Source organism: Pezoporus flaviventris, unplaced genomic scaffold (genome assembly GCF_033815535.1).
Source record: "Pezoporus flaviventris isolate CSIRO_AGI_PZ_B2104156 unplaced genomic scaffold, CSIRO_AGI_Pfla_v1 ptg000213l, whole genome shotgun sequence".
NCBI classification, from domain to species: Eukaryota; Metazoa; Chordata; class Aves; order Psittaciformes; family Psittacidae; genus Pezoporus; species Pezoporus flaviventris.
Window position 1 is genome coordinate 15970788 of NW_026892761.1, and position 22831 is coordinate 15993618.

At 52.9% G+C, this 22831-nt stretch overlaps 1 protein-coding gene across 2 annotated transcripts; it reads left to right on the forward strand.

Annotated features, from left to right (window-relative positions):
* The first annotated feature begins 3457 nt into the window (after positions 1-3457).
* Positions 3458-21325, forward strand: MYBL2 (MYB proto-oncogene like 2). Of its 2 annotated transcripts, none has more exons than XM_061441393.1 (14): positions 3458-3565; positions 4243-4336; positions 5444-5515; positions 5862-5954; positions 7992-8212; positions 8372-8528; positions 9286-9555; positions 10796-11182; positions 13332-13471; positions 14457-14556; positions 15174-15287; positions 15824-15940; positions 16365-16511; positions 21189-21325. In XM_061441393.1, exons 1-14 carry the CDS (start codon positions 3462-3464, stop codon positions 21207-21209), a joined length of 2037 nt encoding a protein of 678 aa, XP_061297377.1. In that variant the 5' UTR covers positions 3458-3461; the 3' UTR covers positions 21210-21325. The 2 variants fall into 2 exon arrangements, with proteins under 2 accessions (XP_061297377.1, XP_061297376.1); XM_061441392.1 differs by lacking the exon at positions 21189-21325 and adding an exon at positions 18289-19026.
* Positions 21326-22831: the final 1506 nt, after the last annotated feature.

Consider the following 22831-nt stretch of genomic DNA (forward strand, 5'->3'; position numbering starts at 1 on the left):
CCGATGCAGAGCGATCCCGGGCCGGCAGCTGGGGCGAGGATGAACCTGCGCGGAGCCCGAGCGGAGGGAGACCCGCTGCAGGACTGCGGCCGCGGCTGCTCCTCGGGAGGCCGCAGCCTCCCCTGTGCCGAGCGGCGCGGGGGTGCGGTGCCGCTGCCCTGCCGGTCCCCGGCGCTCAGGATGCTTTTCTCCCCGTGGGCCAGAAGAGGGATCCCCAGCCGCGCCGCCTCCCTGCCCGAGCTCCCCGTGGGCAGCGCCGCCATGGCCCGACGGCGGAGGTCAGCGCCGGCCTCCGGTCCCCGTCCGTCACCGAGACCTCCTGGGCCCCTCTGACAGGTAACGGCGGGTGGGGCCGCGCCGCGGGAGCACAGCCGGGGGCTGCCCGCCCGGGGCTCGGCCATCTTGTCGCGACGCCTGCCTTCCCTCAGCGGCCGCCGAGCCTCGTGGCGGCCCCGCGGCAGGCTCGGGCGCAGGGGGGCCGGGCGGGGGTCTGCCCGGGCTCCCCTCACGGGTGGGGAAGGTACTGGGGACGGCTGCGCTCTCCGGCAGCAGGGCCCTAGCCGGCCCAGCGCCCGCGTTCAGCAGAGCTCAGCCTTAGGCCTGGAGCAGGAGAGAGCCGGGGGGGGCGGGGGCCTTGCAGAATCAGGTGAGGCTGAGGTCAGAGATGCCCTGGGTCAGGCTGTGCAGGTCAGGCTTCCCACAGATGCTCAGAGACTCCAACTGCTTAACAACACACAGGGAACTGCCTTTTGTTATGTTGTCCAAGTCCATGGGAAGCTTCCTTGCGTCTGGTTTGGAAGCACTGCTGGAGTCCATGTAGTAAGTGCAGACAGGAGAAGAATGGGTATGGCTGGAAGGTACTGCCACAAATGCATTTTCTAGGATTTCCTTTATGGTCAGGATGTTGGTACCATGCTTCTTGGTGGACAGCATGATGCAGAGTCCCACCACTGTCAGGTTTATGGAGATCAGCACGTCCCTGTCAGAACAAAGAGGTTACTGTTCATTACTGTTCACTAACAAATTGTACGCTTAGAGTAGCGGGACCACTCTGTCTCAGTCTTGCTTTGGAGATTGAGGAGCTGAGCAGGCTCCAGGATAGGTAGGTGATCATCTGGCCTGTCACTGTCTTGTAGAGCAAATCATTTGCACCACAGCCTGCTTGTTGCTTAAAGGTCATAATTGAGCTTCCCTTGAGTTGTATTCATTCAGCCTCATCCTATATACCACTACTTTTAGCTTTATATGGGGTATAGAGAGTCTCAGTAAATCTCTCTACCTGTTAGTGTTACTAAGAGGTGGCAGGTTTTCCCCAGAATTAAGGCACTTTGTCCTCATTCCTTAAGTCCCTTTGTGGGAGGGGCTAAACCCAGGCTCTAGTTATGATGGGAGAGGCTGAGAAGCAGCTTTCATCTTACCCTTAAGTCCCACACATGATATCCCCCCCCCCCCCCAGACCTGAAGGGGTCCCACAGCCCACACAGGCCACCAAGGGAGGCCCTCTTAGATAGGTCCTCCAGGCAGGCCCCTTGCCATACACTGCTCCTCCTCTACCTGAGAGGGATGGAGGTTCTCACCACCAACTCATTCAGCAGTTGCCTTCCAGGCACCACTAAAGGGGACAGGGGTGGAGAAAACAGCCACTGCAGTCCAAAACCATTTTTACACTGAACACATTAAAAGAAGCAATAAAAAGCTCTTAAATTTACTGTAAAGGAGAGTTGTATAGTCAGAAAGAAAGTTTTCTTTAAAAGCTAAAGTACCTTTTCCCTTAAAAGTAACTTAAATCAGTTTGTGAGAAATGTTAGAGAAATGAAAGTTACATACCAAAAGAATTGGCTAAAAAGCACTGCTTACCCCCAGCTTCTACAGAAACACTCCTCAAAACCTTGATTCTTTGCTACCTGTGTTACTTAAAGTGGTTTTATACTTCTGGTACTTCATTAACAGGCTAATTGCCTAATTAAGCTAGTATGGGAGAATGAGGGGGGGGTTGTTTGCTTCTTTTTAAGCCCAGGGTGGGCTTAAAAATGAGGGTGGGCCATGGACAACTGCTAGAGGTGGATAGATTCCTGCAAGGGCCTGATTTATTGTAGCTCATCATTGGCCAGCCCTGGAGAATAGAGGAGTGTGCCCATGCCCTATGGTCATCTGCTGCAGCAGCAGCAGCAGAATGATGATAGACGGAGCCTTCCTCCCTAGACCAGCATTCAGGCAGGGTCCACAAGTGACTCCACTCTGGTGAGACCCCCGCTCCTCCAGTCCTGACCAGCTTTGGAGCCAACAACACAAGAGGGATGTGGGGCTGCTGGAGCAAGTCCAGAGGAGGCCACGGAGCTGCTGCGAGGGCTGGAGCAGCTCTGCTCTGGAGCCAGGCTGAGAGAGCTGGGCTGGGTCAGCCTGGACAAGAGAAGGCTTCTCAAGGGGAGACCTTAGAGCAGCTCCAGTGCCTAAAGGGGCTGCAGGAAAGCTGGAGAGGGGCTTGGGACAAGGGCCTGTAGGGACAGGCCAAGGGGAATGGCTTGAACCTGCCCGAGGGGAGACTGAGATGAGCTCTTAGGCAGAAGCTCTTCCCTGTGAGGGTGCTGAGGCGCTGGCCCAGGGTGCCCAGAGAAGCTGTGGCTGCCCCATCCCTGGCAGTGTTCAAGGCCAGGTTGGACACAGAGGCTTGGAGCAAGCTGCTCTGGTGGAAGGTGTCCCTGCCTGTGGCAGGGGTTGGAGCTGGATGAGCTTTAAGGTTTCTTCCAACACAAACAAGTCTCTGACTGTATGATCTCTTAAGTTTTGTTTTTTTTTTTTGTTTGCCCTTAAGCACTGGCTGGGAGCATCCATGCGTGCAGGCTGAACACGGATGTTGGCTGTGGTGTGTGCTTTGTGCGCCCAGGCAGTATGTGAGCAGCAGGACTCCAAAATGCAGGTGTGTGAAGCCGTGGGGTGTTCAGGGCTGGCTGTCTCCGGGGAGCTGCTCCTACACTGCGTGCCAGGATGACAGTGACAGGGTGGCAGTGCCGCTGCCGGCCGCGGGACCAGGGCGGAGCTGAGCTTTTCTGCACTGAGTGCCTCTCCTCTCTTCTAGGCCTGTGCTGAGCCCGGAGCGCGGCCCCGGAGGGCGCGGTACTGCCGGAGCAGTGTGCAGGAGGTGCTTGATTCTTATTTTTCTGTCCGATTTGGGCCCGGCATGGGGAGGCAAACCCCTTCCCGGAGCTAAGCCAGGCCACGTCCTGGGGGTTCCCTCTGCACCTCAAACCGCGTTCCTGGAGGCCTGCTGCGGATCTTGTCGGGATGGGAGTGGGGGTGCGGAATCCCACTGCCGCGCGCCCAGGGCTGCCTGCTGGAAGAGGCGCTGGGGTGCTCGGTGGCGGGGCGGGCCGGCTCTAGGGCCCCGGGAGCTCCCCGGGCACGGGGCGGGCAGGCGCTCTTCCGTGCGCGCCTCTTTGTGCGGGCGGGCGGTGGCAGTACGCATGCGCGACCCGGCCCCGCGCGGCGAGGGGGCGCCTTTGGCGCGAGATAGGAAAGTGCCGCCGCCGCCGCCGCCCGGCCCCGCCATGTCGCGCCGCGGCCGCGGGTGAGTGCCGCTGTCCCGGAGCCCTTCCGCCGCGGTGCGGGCGTGTCCGGCCGCCTCCTGCGCTGCTCAGCGCCGCCATCCGCCCCGGGCGGGCCATGCCCGCTCTCCGGCGGGCTGCAGCAGGGCCGCGGCCTCGCACCCCGGCCTCCGTATTCCCCGGGCCCCGCTCTAAAACCTCCTCTTGGCTCTGTGAGCGGAGTGCGGGCCTGGCGGTAACCGCCCGGGAGCAGGGCAGTGGTAGGACAGGCCTGAGGCGGTAGGGCAGGCCATGGACAGAGCTTGGGCGAGGGGTGGGTGGGTGGGTGGGGGTGTGTGTGTGTGTGCGCGCGCGCGCACTGCTGCTGTCCCTCTTCAGTGCAGCAGTCCGCGAGATCTGTAAGCTGTAAGGAGGGGAAATGGTGCCAGTCCCTCGATGAAAAGCCTTTCCAGAGAGGCAGAAGGGGAAGGAAATCAAGATAAACGTGCCTTCCCCTGCTCCTGGCAGCATAAAAACTGCTGGTGTGCACTGAGAGTCCAAAGCTGACAGACTGCTTTAAACTTGGGTGTCAGTGTGAGTTGTTCGGGGCTCAGTGCTGGAAGATGATAGATCCAGGGCTCTGCTTTGGGAAGTGCAGGTTGCTCTTGGAGCTCTGCTGCCTTTTTATCAGAACTGATAATTCTCATTTATTTATCTCTAGTGAGGACTCGGATGAGCTGCATTACCAGGACACTGACCAGGATGTGCCAGAGCAGCGGGATGGCAGGTGCAAAGTCAAGTGGACGCAAGAAGAGGTGAGTGAGAGCTTGGCACTAGCTGAGAGTAGGTACCTCTGGCATGGCATCTTGGGCTTGGGTGCCTCCACCCCAGTCCTCGCCTGCCAGCCATGACACCACCTCCTGCTGTCTTGCTACTGGAGAAGACCCTGTGCCTGTTCTGCTGGTGTGAGCTGAGGTCTTAATGAGGCCAGGGGATTCAGGGTGGCTTGAAGTGTAGCCTGGAGAGCAAGAGCAGCACCAACTGCTTTAGCTTAAGCTTGTGAGCCCTGAGCAAGGGAGCTGCTGCCTGCAGCACTCTGGTCAGCAGAGAGGTTCTGGGGGATGGCTGAGACCTCCAGCAAGCTGAATGTGAAAATGTTCTCCCTTTTTTCTAGCAAAAGAAGGGAGTGTTGAGACTATTGGGATCATGGCTTAGTCATCCTGGCTGAGAGCCTGAAATTAGTTGGGATATTCTCTTCTGTCCTCCCAGATCCTCCATATTTGTTCTGTGTGAAAACTGAAAGATGTCCTGTTTCTTCTGCGATATGAACACCAGCTAAGGTGGTCTTTATGCAGGGATAAAAGCCTTGGGGTCATGCTGGGACAGGGAGTAATTTCATGCCTCTGTTTGCCCAGCTGGAGCACACAGGCAAGGCACCTAGAGCAGGCTTTTTGTGAGCTGTACCCCACACCTGGACTGTTAACAAGGTTTGTAAAAGAAATGCTGTGGAGCCCCACAGTGCTGAAAGACAGTAAACCACTGGACTGGTGCTGGTACACTTAAACCATTTAGCTGTCTTGGCCAGGCAAGCGCAGTGGCTGAGCTGGGAAATGGGCTGTCTGGTCAGGGTTGTACTGGGTCACAGGATTTGGACCAGACTGTACTGGAACAGAGCTGATCTCGTTTTACTCACTGTATGAGCTCACCCTAGTACAGAGTCCAGAAAAAGTATATTCCAGTTGGGTTCCACGTACTGGAACACTGCTAAAGGGTAGTGCGAACTACCTTTGTCCTGTGAATTCAGAATGCCAAAAAAAATCCCTTCTTGACAGTTCAAAAGATCTAGCTCATTCTCTCGATGCTGTCAGCCCAAGGGTGCCTGCAGTGTGTGTTGCCTTAGTGGATGTCTTTGTTCTTTGCAGGATGAGCAGCTGAAGATGTTAGTAAGACATTATGGGCAGAATGACTGGAAGTTCCTGGCCAGTCACTTTCCTGTAAGTGATCCCTTTCTCAGATGGGAATGTCAGTATTTGCATGTTACTTCTTGTGCTCATTGCTGGTTCTCTGTGGAGCACCTTGCACAGTGCAACTCTGCTCTGTGACTGAAGCCCTAGGCTGCAGAGCAGGGAGACATCTTTCTTGTATAGAGGCCTTTCAAAGGCAAGTTTGTTTGAGGTGGGGTGAGAAATTGAGGCTTCTGTGCCCTAGTCATAGTATGTATTCTCCATGTGCTTCTGCAGGCTTTCTGTGGGCCAGCTTATGTGTGTGGAATCTGCAATTGCTGTAGGCATTGATGGAGCCTCCAGTCTAACATGTGGCTATTCTTGTGACTTTTCCTAGAACCGCAGTGATCAGCAGTGTCAGTACCGGTGGTTGCGAGTGTTGAATCCAGACTTGGTTAAGGGCCCTTGGACCAAAGAGGAGGACCAAAAGGTAAGTCAGGGCTGAGAGGATCTGACTGTTGGACTGTGACTGTCTGGGGAGAGGAAGGAGGTGAAAGACCCTTGGGTCTTTTAGTAAACTCTGTGTACTTTTTTCCAAGGGTGGGTAACGGTTAAAGCGACACTGACTTGTTCTGGGCAGCCTAATGCAGCCATGGCTGCAATGTGCAAGAGCAAGTCTAGGCCTCTTCAGCTAAACATCATCTTCCTTTCACACACAGTACTAGTACAGTAGGCTACCAAGTGAGGGAGCAGAAAAGGGAATTAATTCATCTGCCTGCCGGCAGATCTCCACCTGACCTGGCCGTGTTGGATCTAAGAGAAAACTGTTATTTCCTGTGCCTCAGTAGGCCTGCTAGGTGAACTATGACTTCTGTGAGCCTCTTTCTCTGCTGATTCCAGAATGAGCTGAGAGGGGCCAGGTCAGACAGACTGATCTTGATGGGCTTAGGAGAAATCGGAATGAATTCTAACTTCTAACAAGGTTTTTTATTTTTGCTGCTAAATGTCCTACTTCGGCAGATTCTCTGTAACACTTCTGCTCCCCTTTTTCTTTCCCTTTTGATCCTGTTACAGGCTGTTACAGTCCCCCTTGCCTCCCATCTGTGTGTTATGTTTTAAGCACATCATAGGGAAGCTTCTCATTATGTCCTTCTACCTTCCTACAGCAGAGCTGTTGCTGCCTGCTTTGCTCTTCCCTTTGTATGCCTTGACTCTGCCACCTTACCCATCCTGATCAGGCCAGGCTTCAACTTTCCCCAGACTCAGCATATTGCTTTGCCCTGCAAGCACTCCAGCTCCTTTCCCTGTGCCTCAGTTTGGTATCTTTGGTCCATCTTTCTGTGCATGATAGTCAAGTGTCTGAAGTAGGGGCATCTGTTATGAGCTAAAAGCTCTGTGGGCATCACCTCTGTACCTGCACCTTTCAGTTGAGCACGGCTGGCCAGAGTACAAATGCTCCTTGATAATTCTTCAGCCTCTTTTCTAAGGTTTGGGGAGACCTTATAACAGTCTTCCAGTGCCTAAAGGGGCCTACAAGACATCTGAAGAGGGACTTTTGACAAGGGGTGGTAGTGACAGGACAAAGGGGAATGACTTCAAACTGACATAGGGGAGATTGAGATTAGACATTAAGAAGAAGCTCGTCTCTATGAATGTGGTGAGACAGTGGCACAGGTTGCCCAGAGAAGCTGTGGCTGCCCCATCCCTGGCAGTGTTCAAGGCCAGGTTGGACATGGGGCTTGGAGCAAGCTGCTCTAGTGGAAGGTGTCCCTGCCTGTGACAGGGGTTGGAATTGGATGAGCTTTAAGGTCCCTTCCAACCCAAACCATTCTATGGTTCTATGTTTTTTGTGGGCAGAACACTGCAGACAGTAAATTGTTTCATCCTGACTGCGCTTTGGACATATTGCAGGGGCTCAGAACAGATTCCGTGTTCAGAAGTATTTGCATTTGAGCCTCAAGCAGAAGTGATAAAGTGCATGGCTCTTATGTGAATGTAGTTTGTTTATGCTTTGGAGTTCTTACTGTGCATCCTGATGCTAGCAGGGCATGGAGCTGGAGCCCTGGCATGTCCTTGCTGTACTAGAGGGAGGCTGCAGAGCTGGTGGGGGACTGTTTTCATGTGGCCTTGTCCTTGGTAAGAGGGAGGGCAGAGGAGCCTTGGAGCACATCGGACTTGGCCCTTGCTCAGAAATGGGCTTATGTTTCTACATCCGGTGCCCTCTGCCTCTGGTGCCCCATCTCCACCTCATCTTCTGTGAGCAGTCCTCTGCCTTCACACATGCCATGTGGCAAAATGTCTGCATGGAAACAGCCTCTTTTAGAAATTTGGCTGAACTGTTGCTCTCTCAAGTGTTGGTACATTTGATTGTCAGTGCTGGTTCCCTCCAGCTTTTTCTCCAAAGGGGCCTTTCCCTGACTGGCTCTACCTGATCCCGAGAGAGGTGAAGAGCAAAGCTTGAAGATTGCTGTGTTGAATTTCCCTTCCTTTATTCCATTTCCTTATTTTCCTCCCGCTCTCTTCAAAGGTAATTGAGCTGGTTAAAAAGTACGGCACCAAACAATGGACCCTGATAGCCAAGCACCTGAAAGGGCGGTTAGGGAAGCAGTGCCGGGAACGCTGGCATAACCACCTAAACCCTGAGGTGAAGAAATCCTCGTGGACAGAGGAGGAGGATCGCATCATTTTTGAGGCCCACAAGGTGCTGGGGAATCGATGGGCAGAGATTGCCAAGCTACTGCCTGGGAGGTAGGACTTCTTTGTTCACTGGTGCCTTCGCAGCTGGGTGGCCTGTGGAAATCCCTGTGTTGACCTTAAGGATGGTGCTGGAGAGCATGTAGGAGCTGTTAGCTGTGCTTTAAAGCTGCTGTAAATGGCGACTTCTTTTTCCTTATGATCTCTTGGCAGGACTGACAATGCTGTGAAAAATCACTGGAACTCCACCATCAAGCGAAAGGTAGACACAGGAGGCTTCCTCAATGAAACTAAGGAGTCCAGGTCACTCTACTTGCTTGTGGAGGTGGATGAGAAGGAAAGCCAAAGCCAAACAAAAGCTGGGAGCCAGGTACTGCACCAGCACCTATGCAGCATGTGCCTGGGCCAGTCCCCTGCTCTGCCAATGTAGGTCAGAGCTGTTCATCCACCCTCCTGCCTCTCACGTTGCCTTTGGCACAGCCTGGTGTCTTCAGAAAGAGTCTGTGCCTTCTCCCAGCCTTTTCCAAGAGACTGGCTCTTGGGAGATCTCTCCCTCCAGGAGCCAGAGGTGTAATGTGAGCCTGAGTGTGTTATTCAGGTGGAGAACAGCAGTCTGCAAGTGCTGGTATCTTGCCAACTCCAGTACCAGATCTGTCTCAGAGACAGATTATTTTTGTTTTGGCCCTGTAGTGCTGTCACTGGTGGAAGAAGGAGGCTGCCCCAGACAATGGGGGAGGTTTGATGAAGAGGTGTTTTGTTCCTTTCCACTAAAAAAAGTGAAGCAGGGAAAGTGAACCTTTTTCATGAAGAAAAAATGTAGTTTTCCAAGGCAGGCTCTTGGTAATTAGGAAGTGCAGAACTGGTGCTGCCTGCTTAGCCTATGTTTAACTTTCTCCTGGGATGCTGTTAAGTAAAATCTTTAATTAAACATGTTTATCCTTTATGGACTTCTGTTTGAACGGTGTGTGGGACAGAGCAGTGAGGAAGAATAGGAATGGGAAACCAACTGAATGGCTGGTGGGAAAGCAGGTGGAGCAGAATGTGTCCAGGGACCCAGTCTTTGTCCCTAGGACGTTTATTCTCTTAGTTTGTACTAAAGGTTGGACTTCTTTGTTGTATGTGCAAAGAGCATCCTGCCCAACTGGCCAGTCAATATCTCTGACATAAAGGAAGAGGATGTCAGTGACGAGGAAGTGGCAGGTGTACAGGAGCTGCATTCAAAGCTGCCAGCCACGGAACTAGCAGAGCATAACGCTGAGGGGACCCCGGATGATGTGGTGCCTGAGGATGCCTCTTCACTTGTCACATCACCGTACAAATGGGTTGTTGAAGCTGCCAACTATTTGTACCCAGCATCTGGACCAGCCTTCAGTGAAGCTCTGGACATGATTGAATCTGTAAGTAACAATCCGTGCTTTTCCAGGCAATGTTGAGAGACCAAATCTCATCCTTTCCCCTTGCTCATCACCATAGGCATCCTGAGGATGACTGGGTCTGTCACTGGCTTGTGGGTTCCCACTGTGTGCTGTGAGCCCTGTCTCTTTGCTAGGGCTAGATTAGGCCTTTCCAGCTCTGTGAGTATTGCTCTGGGCTTGCAAATTCTCCTAGGCTGATGTCCTTGTGCGTGGGCTCTGCTGGCGTGGGAGGCTGTAGATGCTGGTAAACCTGATCTCAACCCTCCTTTATCAGGCAGTGTCCCCAGCTCTCCCTTTCCTAAGGGTTCAGGCCTGTGCTTCTTGGCTTTACTTTTCCTCTTATGGGATATGAGATAGGACAGGACAGACTGGGAGTGGGCCAGGTCTACTTGTAGTGTGCAGGACAGACACTGGGATGAAGACACCATTTGATTTCAATGGAGGTAGCTTTACTGAAACTAGTTATTATGGGCCAGTCAAGCAGTGCTGGAGGTCCCTAGGGTGACAGGCATGCCAGGATGAGAGGCTGGCTAGAACCAACAGAGCACTTTGCTGCCTTCAGAGGGAAGATGCCTCTGAGGCACCCAGCCTGCCTAAGGAGCTTATGAGCTGATTATCTCTGAAGGATCCGTTTTGCATTTGTACAGGAGGACTGAGAGTCCTTTCCCAAGGCTTAATGGCCCATGTGGGCGTCCTTGGGGGCCTGCTTGAATGGTACTTTGGCTGTTGGTAGGGTTGAGCTGTAAAGCAGGTGATCTCTGAATCGGTCTCGTTATTTTTAATCTGCTTTCAGCTCAGCCCTGCGTCCAGTGTGTCCAGCTGTGCTGATGTGCCAAAGACTATGGTTTGGTGTTAGGTGACAGTCACTTCATTCATCTGTCCCCAGAGCTACTCCCAGCTTCTTTGTCCCCTCTGTGTGTGGGAGCAGCAGCTGTGCTATGAACTGAACTGGGAAACTAACCTTCTGTAAATAGGAAAAAAACTGCCCTATGCACAGGCAGCAGCTTTCAGTTGGGTCAGTTCCCTGCTCATGTTCTCAGCTGTGCTGGCAGCAGAGAGAAGGGCTTGAGCTCTCCTCTAGCCAGGCTTATTGCAAAAGCTGGTGCAATCTCACACCACTCCCCCCACCTCACTTATTTCACCTCCCAGTTTGTATCTGCATCTATACCATCTGCTCAGCTTTCCTTCCTGGGCTGCTTCTGATGATTTCCCTTGTGAGCAGGACCCAGACGGGTGGTGTGATCTGACCCAGTTTGACCTGCCTGAGGAACCCTCTGCCAGCAGCAGCAGCAGCAGCAGCAGCCCGGTGAGGCAAACCCCCAGCAAACCAACGTCGTCCCTGCCCAATGTGACCGAATACCGCCTGGATGGCCACACCATCTCTGACCTCAGCAAGAGCAGCAAAGGGGAGCTCATCCCCATCTCGCCACATGCAGAGGTGAGCTTTGGCACGCCACCCTCTGTGCTGAAGAGGCAGAAGAAGAGGAAGATCACGCTCTCCCCAGTCACAGAGAACGTCACCAGCACCAGCCTTTCCTTCCTTGACTCCTGCAACAGTATGACGCCGAAGAGCACCCCTGTCAAGACACTGCCCTTCTCTCCATCTCAGGTATGGCGCAATGGCAGAGCCCAGTCGAGCTGCTCCTCTGCTTGGGCTTGGTTGTGAGCATGTTAATGCTCTATTTATTTGCCTTAATACTGTGTGTTCCCATCAGCTCTGTCAGTTTTGTGCTTCTCCTCCCTTGAACTGAGCCAGTGCCAGTGTGCAGCATATGTCTCTTTGCTAAAGCAAGATGTAGAGCCTGGGTACTGGCACTGCTTGTCTTAAGTGCTGCCCTTCCTGTGGAGCAACAGCTTATGCCTGCCTCTGGGAGTGCTTGCAGCATCAGGAAGGCTCAGCTACCCTGAGTGGTGGGCAGGCCATGTGCTCACTATGATAAAGAAGCACCACTGTGCAGATGTACATGCCTGCCCACTGCGGGATTGCTTCTGTCCCAGGGGCGCTTTTATCTCCAGGGCATTGCTGCCCTAGCTGTGGGTAGCAGAGTGGCAACAGTGACAAGTGGCTTTCCCTGTTTGTTTCCAGTTAAGTCAAACAGGCAGGCTCAGCAGCATGTGCCTCGTGCAGATCTTTGTGTTGCTGTAATCAGGAAAATGCTCCTGGTCTTGTCTTCATTGCAAAAGGGACTCTGATCTTTCAGCCTTTGTTATGACTCCTCCAGTGTCCACAAATGTGGTGAACAGTCACAAAATCGATCAGGTTGAAAAAGACCTTCAAGATCACCCAACATACATCATCTCTGAGCACTGTGGTGTTCAAACCCACAAGTGTCTCACATACTGATATAGTGGAGATCTGTCCATATAACAGAATAAAGGCTGTTGTGTTCTTCAGCACAGTTCCCACAGCTACTCTGTTATTCAGACCCTGCTTACCCGTGCCTTTATTTCTGCCATTTCTGCAGCACAGGGCAGCACATGGGAAAGTACCAAAGGCCAGTCTGACACCTGTGCTGAGGGTGAGGCCGCCTGCAGTCCAGTGTCCAGCTCTGCAGCCCCCCCAGCACAAGAGGCATGTGGAGCTGGTTGGAGCAGCTCTGCTCTGAAGCCAGGCTGAGAGAGCTGGGCTGGGTCAGCCTGGAGAAGAGAAGGCTCCTCAAGGGGAGACCTTAGAGCAGCTCCAGTGCCTAAAGGGGCTGCAGGAAAGCTGGAGAGGGGCTTGGGACAAGGGCCTGCAGGGACAGGCCAAGGGGAATGGCTTGAACCTGCCAGAGGGGAGACTGAGATGAGCTCTTAGGCAGAAGCTCTTCCCTGTGAGGGTGCTGAGGCGCTGGCCCAGGGTGCCCAGAGAAGCTGTGGCTGCCCCATCCCTGGCAGTGTTCAAGGCCAGGTTGGACACAGGGGCTTGGAGCAAACTGCTCGAGTGGAAGGGGTCCCTGCCCGTGGAAGGGGTTGGAACTGGAGGAGCTTTAAGGTTCTGTCCAACCTAAATGAGTCTGAGATTCTATGACCTCAAATGCAAAGCCAGCAAGAACTGGGAAATCATAGCAGGACCTGAAATGTGCAGCTCTGTAGGGTGTGAAAAGCCTCAAATAAATCTGAGTAGGCAAAAGGCATATCCTGCCTCGCAGGCTCAGCTTCTGCCATCAATAAATGTAACGCATAGAGCTCTTCTCTCCCGATGGGTTCTTGGGTACAGGCCTCATCCCTTATGGGAGTAAAATTGTCACTTTTTAGCTGCCATGAAGTAAAATCCCAGCAGAGATGAGATAGTTTGTAGTTTTCTCACAGTTCAGGCTGAAGATGGCTCAGCGCAAAATCTGTTATCTTGAACGCTGTTGTGTTATGTCCACGCTTGTGTCTTCCTTCCCATTTGTCAGCCTGAGGCCAGAATAGACCTTTGGTGGGCTGGGTTTACTCCTCCTTCACCATTTTGCTTGGCCTTCTCTGGACCAGTGCAAGGAGAGACTTCTCTGCCACTTCTAGATGTTTGTAGTAGCGTCAGTTCATCCCCTGTGGGAAGTGAATAACCTTTAGAGGTGTGAGGCACCGTCTGGCAACATTCACGTGTGTATCCGTGCACAGGACTGTAAGAGTCATCGGGGTTTATACTGGGACTGATCGGTCTTGTGCCACTCAGTATGGGAGGATTGTCCCTGTTTCAGTTTTCCCCGTATTTAGGAAAAAGCAATGACTGGTGATACTATGCTGGAATGCTTGAGACTGAGTGTCTTCTCTTTCTTTCCTGTGCTTTGCAGTTCTTAAACTTTTGGACCAAACAGGATACACTTGAACTGGAGAACCCATCTCTGACTTCCACACCTGTGTGTAGTCAGAAGGTGATTGTCAGCACTCCTCTGCACAGGGACAAGACCCCTCTGCTCCAGAAGAACTCGGCGTAAGTCCTTTCCTCCTCCTCTCCTGAGCATTGTCCTTTTCCACAGAGGAGTCTGGTCCAGTTCAAGCAGGCTTGTACTGGCACAGCTGAGAGAGGGCCAGGGGACTTCCTTAAAGCAGCATGTCCCCCAAAGACTGCTCTTCTCTGAGCTGCAGGGGTCGAGTGTCCAGGCTGATTGGAGCAATAGCCCAGTAACCACCATTGTGCTTGGCTGCTGGGTGGGTTGTTGCCTTCTGTGTTGCCTTCGTTTGGGAAACACTGCTGTGCTGTGAGCCCTGCTTCCTTCCCCGTGTGCCAGCAGGGAAGGGATTTGACTTCCTTCACAAGAGCTGTTAAGATCCATCCCTTGAGCGCTGCACCCTCTGATTTGCCTGACCTGAGGGGCACTCTAGGGCGATGGTTACCCAGGGCACTGTCCCAGGCAGGTGAGAAGGGACGGTCTGCACAGGTGGTGCTTTGCTGGTGGACTGAAGCAGCACAGTGTTAACCAGGGGGTGCTGGTTGTGTTAGCAAAACCACTCTGCTGTTGGCATGGCCCAGAGCAGCTTCCCCATCCAGGTGACGTGAACTGGCTGGGCTGCTCTCGGTGCGTTCACACCCAGGAATTCCGCTCGTCCAGCTCTGACTGTCACAAGCCCAGGGTGGGCCTGAGCAGATCCACCAGCAGAAGCAGTGCAGAATAAGGCTGGGCTGCTGAGCTGTGTGTTGCCTGTGTCAGGGTGTATACTGCTTTCTGACAAGGGTGCTTCGTAGCTGGTAGGATGGAGCAGTAGAGCTGACATGTCTGGAGGATTATTTTCCCTACTGAAAGCTCCTGTTTCGCCCTGTTTGCACCCCAGGGACAGTCCAGCCAGGTCAGGATGGCTTCTGCTGCTCCTTCCACATGAGACTCTGCAGGTGGCTCATGTCGTGACAGGGCTTGGAAGGACGGATTTATTTTGTGTGGGTTACAGCATGTCTGATCCTTTGTTTTTCCTGCTTCCAGGTTTGTCACACCAGATCAGAAGTATGTGGTGGACAGCACACCTCATACCCCCACACCTTTCAAAAATGCCCTGGAGAAATATGGACCCATCAGGCCTCTGGTAATTATTGGGCGGGTCTGCCACTTGCTGATGGCAGAAGCAGAGTGAACGCAAAGGGGACATGGGGTAGGTTGCAGCAGAGCTGTGAGCTTGCTGTTAACTGTGCCGTAACAGGGCAGTTTCATAGCGCCAGGCTGAGGCGGGAGGGATGAGGGGAACCTTGTCATGGTGAACGTGTCATGGGAAGTAGCCGCAGGACTTTTAGCTCCTCTGTAAACCAGCTACAAATGCCAAAACCTGCCCTTGAATCAGGCTGCAGTGCTTGACTACTGATGAACTTAAGGGAAACCAAGGAAACAATCTACCTAGGCATCCCAGAGGAACTGGGTCTCCTAATGTGGGTGTTGCAGGGACGGCAGTTTCCAGCATCTCGGGCCTTTTGTGCATCCTGCTCTCTCGGTGGCGCTTTGGGGTTGAGCTAGTAAGAGTCTCTCATGCTTGGAGATCCTGTAAATCTGTCAGGCTAGCAGGACTCTCGTCGTTCCAGCTGGGAAGTAAATCAGTTGTGTTTGTCCTCCCACTGCGTGCTCCCCTCACCCTTGAGGGAAATACTTGTGGGCCTGCCCAGCATACAGATTTTGATTGTCTTATGTTCTCTCTCTGCCTTTTCACACCAGCCCCAGACTCCTCACCTGGAAGAAGACTTGAAAGAGGTGCTCCGAAGTGAAGCTGGCATCGAACTTATCATAGAGGATGATGTGAAACCTGAGAAACAGAGGAGGAAACAAGGAGTGAGCTGGTTTTGCATCTAGCACCTGTGGCTGAGCTGTTCTGTGCTGTTTAGGGGTGTTTTGCTGGTTTTGTTCATCCTGCTGTTGATGCCCAAACGTTTTTGGCCTGTGGCTGCTGCCTTTTAATCAGCAAGAGGTGCCTGAGGCTAAGGCCTGCTTAAAATCCTGCCAGCTTTGTTCTGGTTTATGCTGAGCTTGGGGCATGCTAGGAGAGACCCATGTCCCTAACCCATAGGAGACACCATGGCACGCTTGGAGCATCTGTGGAAAGCTGGCTCCCAGGAGGCTGTGGGCATGTATGGAGTGTCTGTTGGCTCAGTTCTGGTGGCCTTTCTTTCCTACCGGAAGATGCTTCCTCTTATAAATCTGTGGCTCTTGGTGCCAGGGGGCACTCTGGAAGTTGCTGTGCCATGTGGTGGGAAGATGTCAGAGCAGTGCAGATCTGGGCTGACATGAGCTTGGTGTGCACCCTGGGCTGTGAAGATGGCAGTTCAGAGGTTGATTCATGCTGACACTTGCTTTCCTATGCCCCCCAGTTGCGCAGGAGTCCCATCAAGAAGGTCCGGAAGTCTCTGGCGCTAGATATTGTGGATGAAGACATGACACAAAATACGCCTGCCCTCCCCAAGACTGTCTGCTTCAAAAGAGCTCAGGTGAGGGGTGTTGTGCTCAGAGCAGGGGCAGAGTTAGCTTCTGCTCCAAAGAATCGTAGAATCCCAGACTGGTTTGGGCTGGAAGTGACCCGAAAGCTAAAGGGACCCTCTAGTTCCAGCTCCTGCCACGGGCAGGGACACCTTCCACTGGAGCAGCTTGCTCCAAGCCCCTGTGTCCAGCCTGGCCTTGAACACTGCCAGGGATGGGGCAGCCGCAGCTTCTCTGGGCCCCCTGTGCCAGCGCCTCAGCACCCTCACAGGGAAGCCCTATGCAAGGGAGTGGTGGGAGCTTTTTGCCACCTGGAGCTGCCTTTGAGCAGCAGCACATGTGAATGTGGATGAAGGGCTGGAGTTGTTAGCTGATCTTCTGGCCAGGCCACATATCAGCACTGTTCAGGCAAATTAACTTCTTTCCTTTTTGCAGCCTGTGAATTTCCTGACGAGGTCCCTAAACCTTTCCTCCTCGAGCAGGAAGAACGACAGTGGTTTGCTCAACAGAGCCTTTGTGCAAGTGCAGCCAGAGAAAATGTCCTGCAGGAAAATGCCCAGCCATTTCAGACCACCAGCACCGGTAAGCCCTGCAGCTATTCCTGCCTCAGTCAGAGGTGAGCTGCTAGGGCAGCCCTTGTCCCCCCTCCTCAGGAGGAGGAGCAAGGGGTTGAAGCTCCAAAATGTGTTTCTCACCCCTGTGATTTTTAGGGTGTTTCTAAGTTGCTGTGAGGGCTGCGTACTACAGGCAGCCCAAGTTGGCTTTATCCTGCCGTTGACTTGAACCCGTGACGAGTACAGTGTGCCACCTTGTGGCTTATGCTGGCATTGGGGGTGTTACTGCTACCCTGTTCCACGCAGGTGTGTCTGGGTTGAGCTAGAGTCGCAGCAGCCTACAATGCCCCCTGGGGCATAAACGGTTTCTCGTGCTCTCCTTAAAATCTTCACCACTTGGAGTATTTGCAGGCAGAGTGCACAAGTGCGTGGGGGGTATCCTTGCTTTGTTAGCCAGTGTAGCATAGAGAAGGGGATTTGGACCATGATTGTGCAGGTGTTTGCTTGGGCCAAGTCATCAGGGCTCTCTTGTAGCTTGAATGAGGGTGGAAATGTGTGCTCTGCTTGGGGGGGGGGGGGGGGGGTGTGTGTGAAACTGCAAAACTGCAACTAGGGGCTAGAGTGGGCGGTTTTCACATCCCAGGAAGAGCTCTAATGCAGTGTTGTCTTCACTGAAAAGCATTGGCTCAGTCTTAATGAAACACTGCAGTGAGGGGGTTGCATCTGCCCCTGGATTAGAGCTGTTGTGAAAGCTCTTTCTTCTGACAGATAAGTACCCCTCAGGCAGAGTAATTCCTTCCCCTTCTCGAGCCCTCCTTAAACACTTCCATTTCTTCTGTCCTATGGGTCATTTTGCTCTCAGAGCTAATGTATCTGCATAAATAAAGCTTTGGGACTGACTTAAAGGTGACTAGGTAAGGCAGCTTGTGTGGTGACAGTACAGGTATGCAGTGAAACCCCACTGCCCAAGAACAGCAGAGCTGTCTATGGTACTGCGGGGCTCTTGGGTTTTATTGTACCGGACTGGTGTTGCTAGCAGCGGCAGTTATTTATTAAGGAAGCTTATCTAGCCCTGGCTGAACCCAAAGCCATGCTGTTGGCTGCACAGGCTGTTCTTACTGCAAGCGCTGAAGCTCGAGCTCTGGTACCTTGCAGTGCATGTCAGTGGGTATTTCCAGGTGAGGACCTCGTGTCTCTTGGCTGCATTTATCAGGTAATTTGCAGGTTTTCCCTGGAGTGCAAAGCCGTGTCATGGGTGCCCTTTCTGCATGCAGTGACTGAAGCACACCTGGGTTTTCAGCTGTTCTTTTGTCCTGAAAGTGAAGGCACCAAATTGCAGTTAAGGATGGTCTTTGACTAATCTAGACCTGGGCTGACCATCTCCTGCAGGAATTTAACTGGTTAGGAATAAACCCCAAAGTTGTTCTTGGATTCCTTATATCCCTCTGGAATCTCTTCCATACAAGGAGCATTAGCTAGTTTGTGCTTTGTGAGTTTTGTCTCAAGCCAGGTAGGGGCAAGGCCCGAAAGGGCACGAGACTTGTTCTGAAATGGAGCATTTGCCTGGGAAGCTCCTGAATGTAACCTTCCTTTGCTTGAAATCACCACCTCAGCTGAGATCAGTAACCGGCAGCGTGCAAGTTCCTCCCGGTTGAAAGATGGGTGCTCCTAAGGCAAATATTTTATTTCTCTTGGATAGCAGATAACAGTTTATTTATCTTTGCAGTCTTTCAGGAAGGAAGTTGACATAATGTTTGTCCTCTCCCCTCGCTGTGTTGTACACTTGCTTTCTTTTCCCTCTGTAGATGACCAGGGCTTGGACAGTGGTAGCCTGTGGTGGAACCAGAGACCAGCTCTTCATGCAGGAGAAAGCTCGACAGTTTTTGGGCATGTTGAAACAGACTCACACGTCAAGGACCTTAATCTTATAATGAAGGATTGTTCTACTTTTCTTATTTTATTTTTTTTTCCATCAGTGGAGGGCGAACCACGGGGAAAAGCTCTCCTCTGCCAGGCCTTAGTGTGGGTGGATTTTTTCCTTTCTGTGCCCAGGTAGCTCTACATTGTAATAAATGGGGCTAACTGCTGGCTGATGTGTGGAATGCAAGTTTGGGGACCAAGGAGGCAGGGTTGGAGAGCAAACAGCAAGAGCTCTGTCTGCAAGACCTTGGCAGAAGCAGCAGCAGACAGCGGCGTTGCACCTCAGAGCAGTGTGTGCAGCAGGCAGGGGAGGCTGGCCTGGCCTGGCCTCTCAGCCTGCCTGGATCTCGTGCCGGTGCCTCAGGAATGGCTTTTGTGAAGGTTCCTGCATGTGTGGTGTCTCCTGACTTTCCCTAGGAGATGGAGCCGTCCCCCTTCCCTCCGGGAGGAGGGGGAGGGTGTTGTGTGCTTGTGGAAGATGTGCTTTGGGGTGACCTGCATTGGGAGGTGGCCCCTTGCTCTCTGTGGGGCTGTTCTGTCCTAGCATGCTGCAGAATGGGAGTATCGGTTGCCTCTCCTCAGAGCTGTGCTCCCTCTTCAAATAAATGATGGTGCTGACATCACCCTGTCACTCCGGCTCTGACTCTGCCAGGGCCCTGCAGTGCTCGGAGGAGGAGGCAGTGCTGTGCTGGCTGCTGAGATGCAGCAGAGCACTGTTCTACAGGTGCGATCACTTGCCTGGCATGCTGCTGTATTTGTGTTAGCCTCTTGGTATGGGGAAAAAGGGATGGTTCCCCCCAGCCTTAGTGGATTAATCATCTGTTTAGAAATTCTTTGGTTACTTTATGGGGAGGTGCCACTGTGTTTGAGCTTAGTGTGGCTGGGATTTCTGCAAAGCTACAGGAGTGGATGGGGGCTGCAGAGACCGAGAGGCTGGAAGGAGCCCTAAACATGTGGGATGTAGCAGAACGTCTTCTGTTCCCCTTCCTTTGGAAGCCAAAACTGCGTTCTTGTACTGTTCCAGAGTTGCAGCTGTAATGTGGTGTCCTCTTTTGACATAGCCAAGGATAAAACGGGGTGATTGTAGCAATATGTTTGCAACGTCTGCAATTGGAAAGGTGCTGGGGAAACTGAAGAGCAACTCGCTGATTAGATGCTTCAGGTTGTTGGACCTGACGGCGTGCGCTTGCAGCCCAGAAACCCCTGTGTGCTGCTCCTGCACCCCCGGAGCATGAGCACCAGGCTGACGAAGGGGATTCTACCTCTCTGCTGTGCTCTGGGGAGACAGCCTCCCCCCCCCCTGCCCCCGGCAGCCCTGATCCAGCAGCCCTGATCCAGCTCTGGGGCAACAGCACAAGAGGATGTTGGAGCGAGTCCGGAGGAGGCCACGGAGCTGCTGCGAGGGCTGGAGCAGCTCTGCTCTGGAGCCAGACTGAGAGAGCTGGGCTGGGTCAGCCTGGACAAGAGAAGGCTCCTCAAGGGGAGACCTGAGAGCAGCTCCAGTGCCTAAAGGGGCTGCAGGAAAGCTGGAGAGGGGCTTGGGACAAGGGCCTGCAGGGACAGGCCAAGGGGAATGGCTTGAACCTGCCAGAGGGGAGACTGAGATGAGCTCTTAGGCAGAAGCTCTTCCCTGTGAGGGTGCTGAGGCGCTGGCACAGGGTGCCCAGAGAAGCTGTGGCTGCCCCATCCCTGGCAGTGTTCAAGGGCAGGTTGGACACAGGGGCTTGGAGAAAGCTGCTCGAGTGGAAGGGGTCCCTGCCCGTGGGAGGAGTTGGAGCTGGAGGAGCTTTAAGGTCCCTTCTAACCAAACCGATCCTGCGATCGGCACAGAACAGGTCTCCACGTGAGCTGTGTTTGCGGCTGGGCTGTGCTATGCTGTTGTTTGAATGCAGCCATGGCACGTCTGCCGCTGCTGGGGATGCCTGTTCAAGCCTGTGCTTCTTACTGGGGTTGCTGTCCCCAGTCCTTTTGAGGGTGGGAAAACAGAACAGGGCTATATGAATGTCACTTCAGGTTGTGGCTTATGTTGGATGTAGAGTAAAAAGAAATCCTTGCTGAGAAACTTGTTAATAAGCCTGTGATCCTGGGAAATGAGGAAGTTTTGGAAGCCCAGCTCATTTATAATTTCTACGAGCTTAGGGCCCTGGCAAATCCATGAAGTAATTTTCCTTTCTGTTTCTCAGTGCTGTAATGTTTGCTTTGGGAAGAGGGCTGGGACCACTGGGCTGAAAGCCTGGCTTCAGCAGCTCCTATCTGGTTATTTTAAGAGAAATCATCATAAACCCATCCCCTGTTTGGCCTTTAGCAGGCTGGGCCGTTCTTGCCCTGGGTGACTTTACAAAAGTAAGCCCAGAATTGCATTTTCTTCCTGGAGCCGACAGGACCTGGGAGCCCTGAGCAGGCCGGGTCTGCTGGAGAAGAAGTTGATGTGTGAGACCAGCACAGATGCTTGGAAGCTGCCCCTGAACTAAAGGATTTTGAGTCTGGGAAGCATTAACTGCTGCTCTGATGCTGTAAATACAGGCAGCACCCAGTGTCCTGTGTTGCAGAGCACTTCTTAAGAAAGATTGAGGGGCAGAAAAATACCAAGGAAAATGAGCAAGTCCTAGCAGAGTTGATGAGTAAAAGGACAATTAGCTTATAATTGGAAATGGAGCTGCTGGTGTTGGTGTTACCAGCCCAGCCTGGCTGTCCTGGGGCTCATGAATAATAGGCACCACAAGGTGGGGAAAAGCCCCACTCGCTTCACTTTCATGTTCATTTGAATTCTCTGCTTTGTTTCCAGTACAAGCCTCTCAGAGGCTGAACTTCCTGCTGGCTGTAGAGCCCATGGGCTGGAGCTGCAGACCCCGGGAGGGAGTTTTGCTGGAGACTCCTCTCCATATGGAGCTCCATGTCCCTGGCTGTGGTCCCTCTGAAGCCTCTGCAGGAGCAGCCCTCTTGGGCTGTACTTTTGTTCACAAGGAGAAATCTGGACATTTAATTTGGCTTTCAACAAAGGACATGGATGAAAGAGTCCCAGGACCCTCTGCCACTTGGGAGAGGAACCCCCTCCCAATGCCCTGCCTCGCTGAGAAGCTGCAGAAACCCTGGGTTGCTGTTTTATTTTACACTTTATTTGCTTTCGTTCCCTTGCATTCCTCCAACAGAGGCGTTGCTTTTTGTGAATCCAGACATGGGAAAGGACTGATTTTATTTATTCATTTTTAATCAGGGATGGAAGGGGAACAACAGACCTGGAGCTCCTGGGTCGTGGCAGTGCCCCGGCTGCTGGCAAGGATGTTGATTCCAGCTGGGACAAGCCTTAGAAAAAACTGGGGACAACAAAAATACCGGGGAAATGAGAAAAAGAGAGGACCCCAAGGGTTTTTTATTGACAGGCTTCCTTCAGGATGGCTGCCTGATGGGGCAGGGTGGTGCTGAGTGTCAGTGGCCGGCAGCGGGAGCTGCTGTGTTTCTTGGAGGGATTTCACAGCCTTTTTGTCTTGTTTTCACAGCAAATGCTGCTGGAGCAGGGGACAAACAGCAGGTTGCTCCAGGTGGCTTCTTGGCACAGCACCCATGAGGTTCCCCTGTGCGCAGCTGCAGAGCAATGCAAATGGTGAATAAAGTGTTTTTTCCTACTTTGGGTATGTCCTATAACTAGAAAGAAATAAGAAACAGGAAATAAGAGAGAGGCAACTGCAGTGATGTACCCTCAAAACCAGCTCTGGTAAAGCAGGTGCTGGGCCTGCTTCTGTGAAAGGGCTCAGTGCTGGCCAGGTGCACGGTGAGCACTGATTCTGCGCAGCCCAGACTTGCCCCATTGACCTTGCAAATGTGCAGTACTTCTGCCATTTGATTAGGTACTAAGTAAATTGCAGAGCATTAGAGCCACAGAAATGATCAGAGGGCTGGAAACCCTCTCTTGTGAGGAAAGGCTGAGAGAGTTGGGGTTGTTCAGCCTGAAGAAGACTCCAGGGAGACCTTATTAATCATAGAATAGTTATTGCAGCCTTTCAGTTCTTAAAATGGGCCCATAAGAACGATGGGGAGAGACTTTCCAGCAGGGCCTGTTGTGATAGGACGAGGGGTAATGGTTTGAAACTAAAAGAGGGAGATTCAGGCTGGACGTGAGGAACAAATTTTGTACAATGAGGGTGGTAAAACACTGGCACAGGGTGCCCAGGGAGATGGAGGCAGAGGGAAGGGGTGAAACCTGCCCTACCCCTAGGCATGGGGCTGCTGGGCTGCAGCTTGAACCCCTCCTGCAGAACCAACCCTACTCTGCCTTCAGGGAGCACTTGGCATCCTTCCCTCACACGGAGGAAAATCTTTTATCACCCTTCTCTTGATGTCAGGCATCTTTTTCCAGAAGGCTTTGGTAAGCACCACGCTGGGGGAACGCAACTGCATTAACACCCAGATTTACACGCTGGACCCATGTTG

Excerpts from the sequence above, each read along its gene's own strand:
- MYBL2 (XM_061441392.1), top strand. The coding sequence starts at position 3,462 with ATGCGCGACCCGGCCCCGCGCGGCGAGGGGGCGCCTTTGGCGCGAGAT. Across the intron at positions 15,288-15,823 it reads AACAGAGGAGGAAACAAGGA|TTGCGCAGGAGTCCCATCAA; the intron begins GTGAGCTGGTTT and ends TATGCCCCCCAG. Across the intron at positions 16,512-18,288 it reads ATTTCAGACCACCAGCACCG|ATGACCAGGGCTTGGACAGT; the intron begins GTAAGCCCTGCA and ends TTCCCTCTGTAG.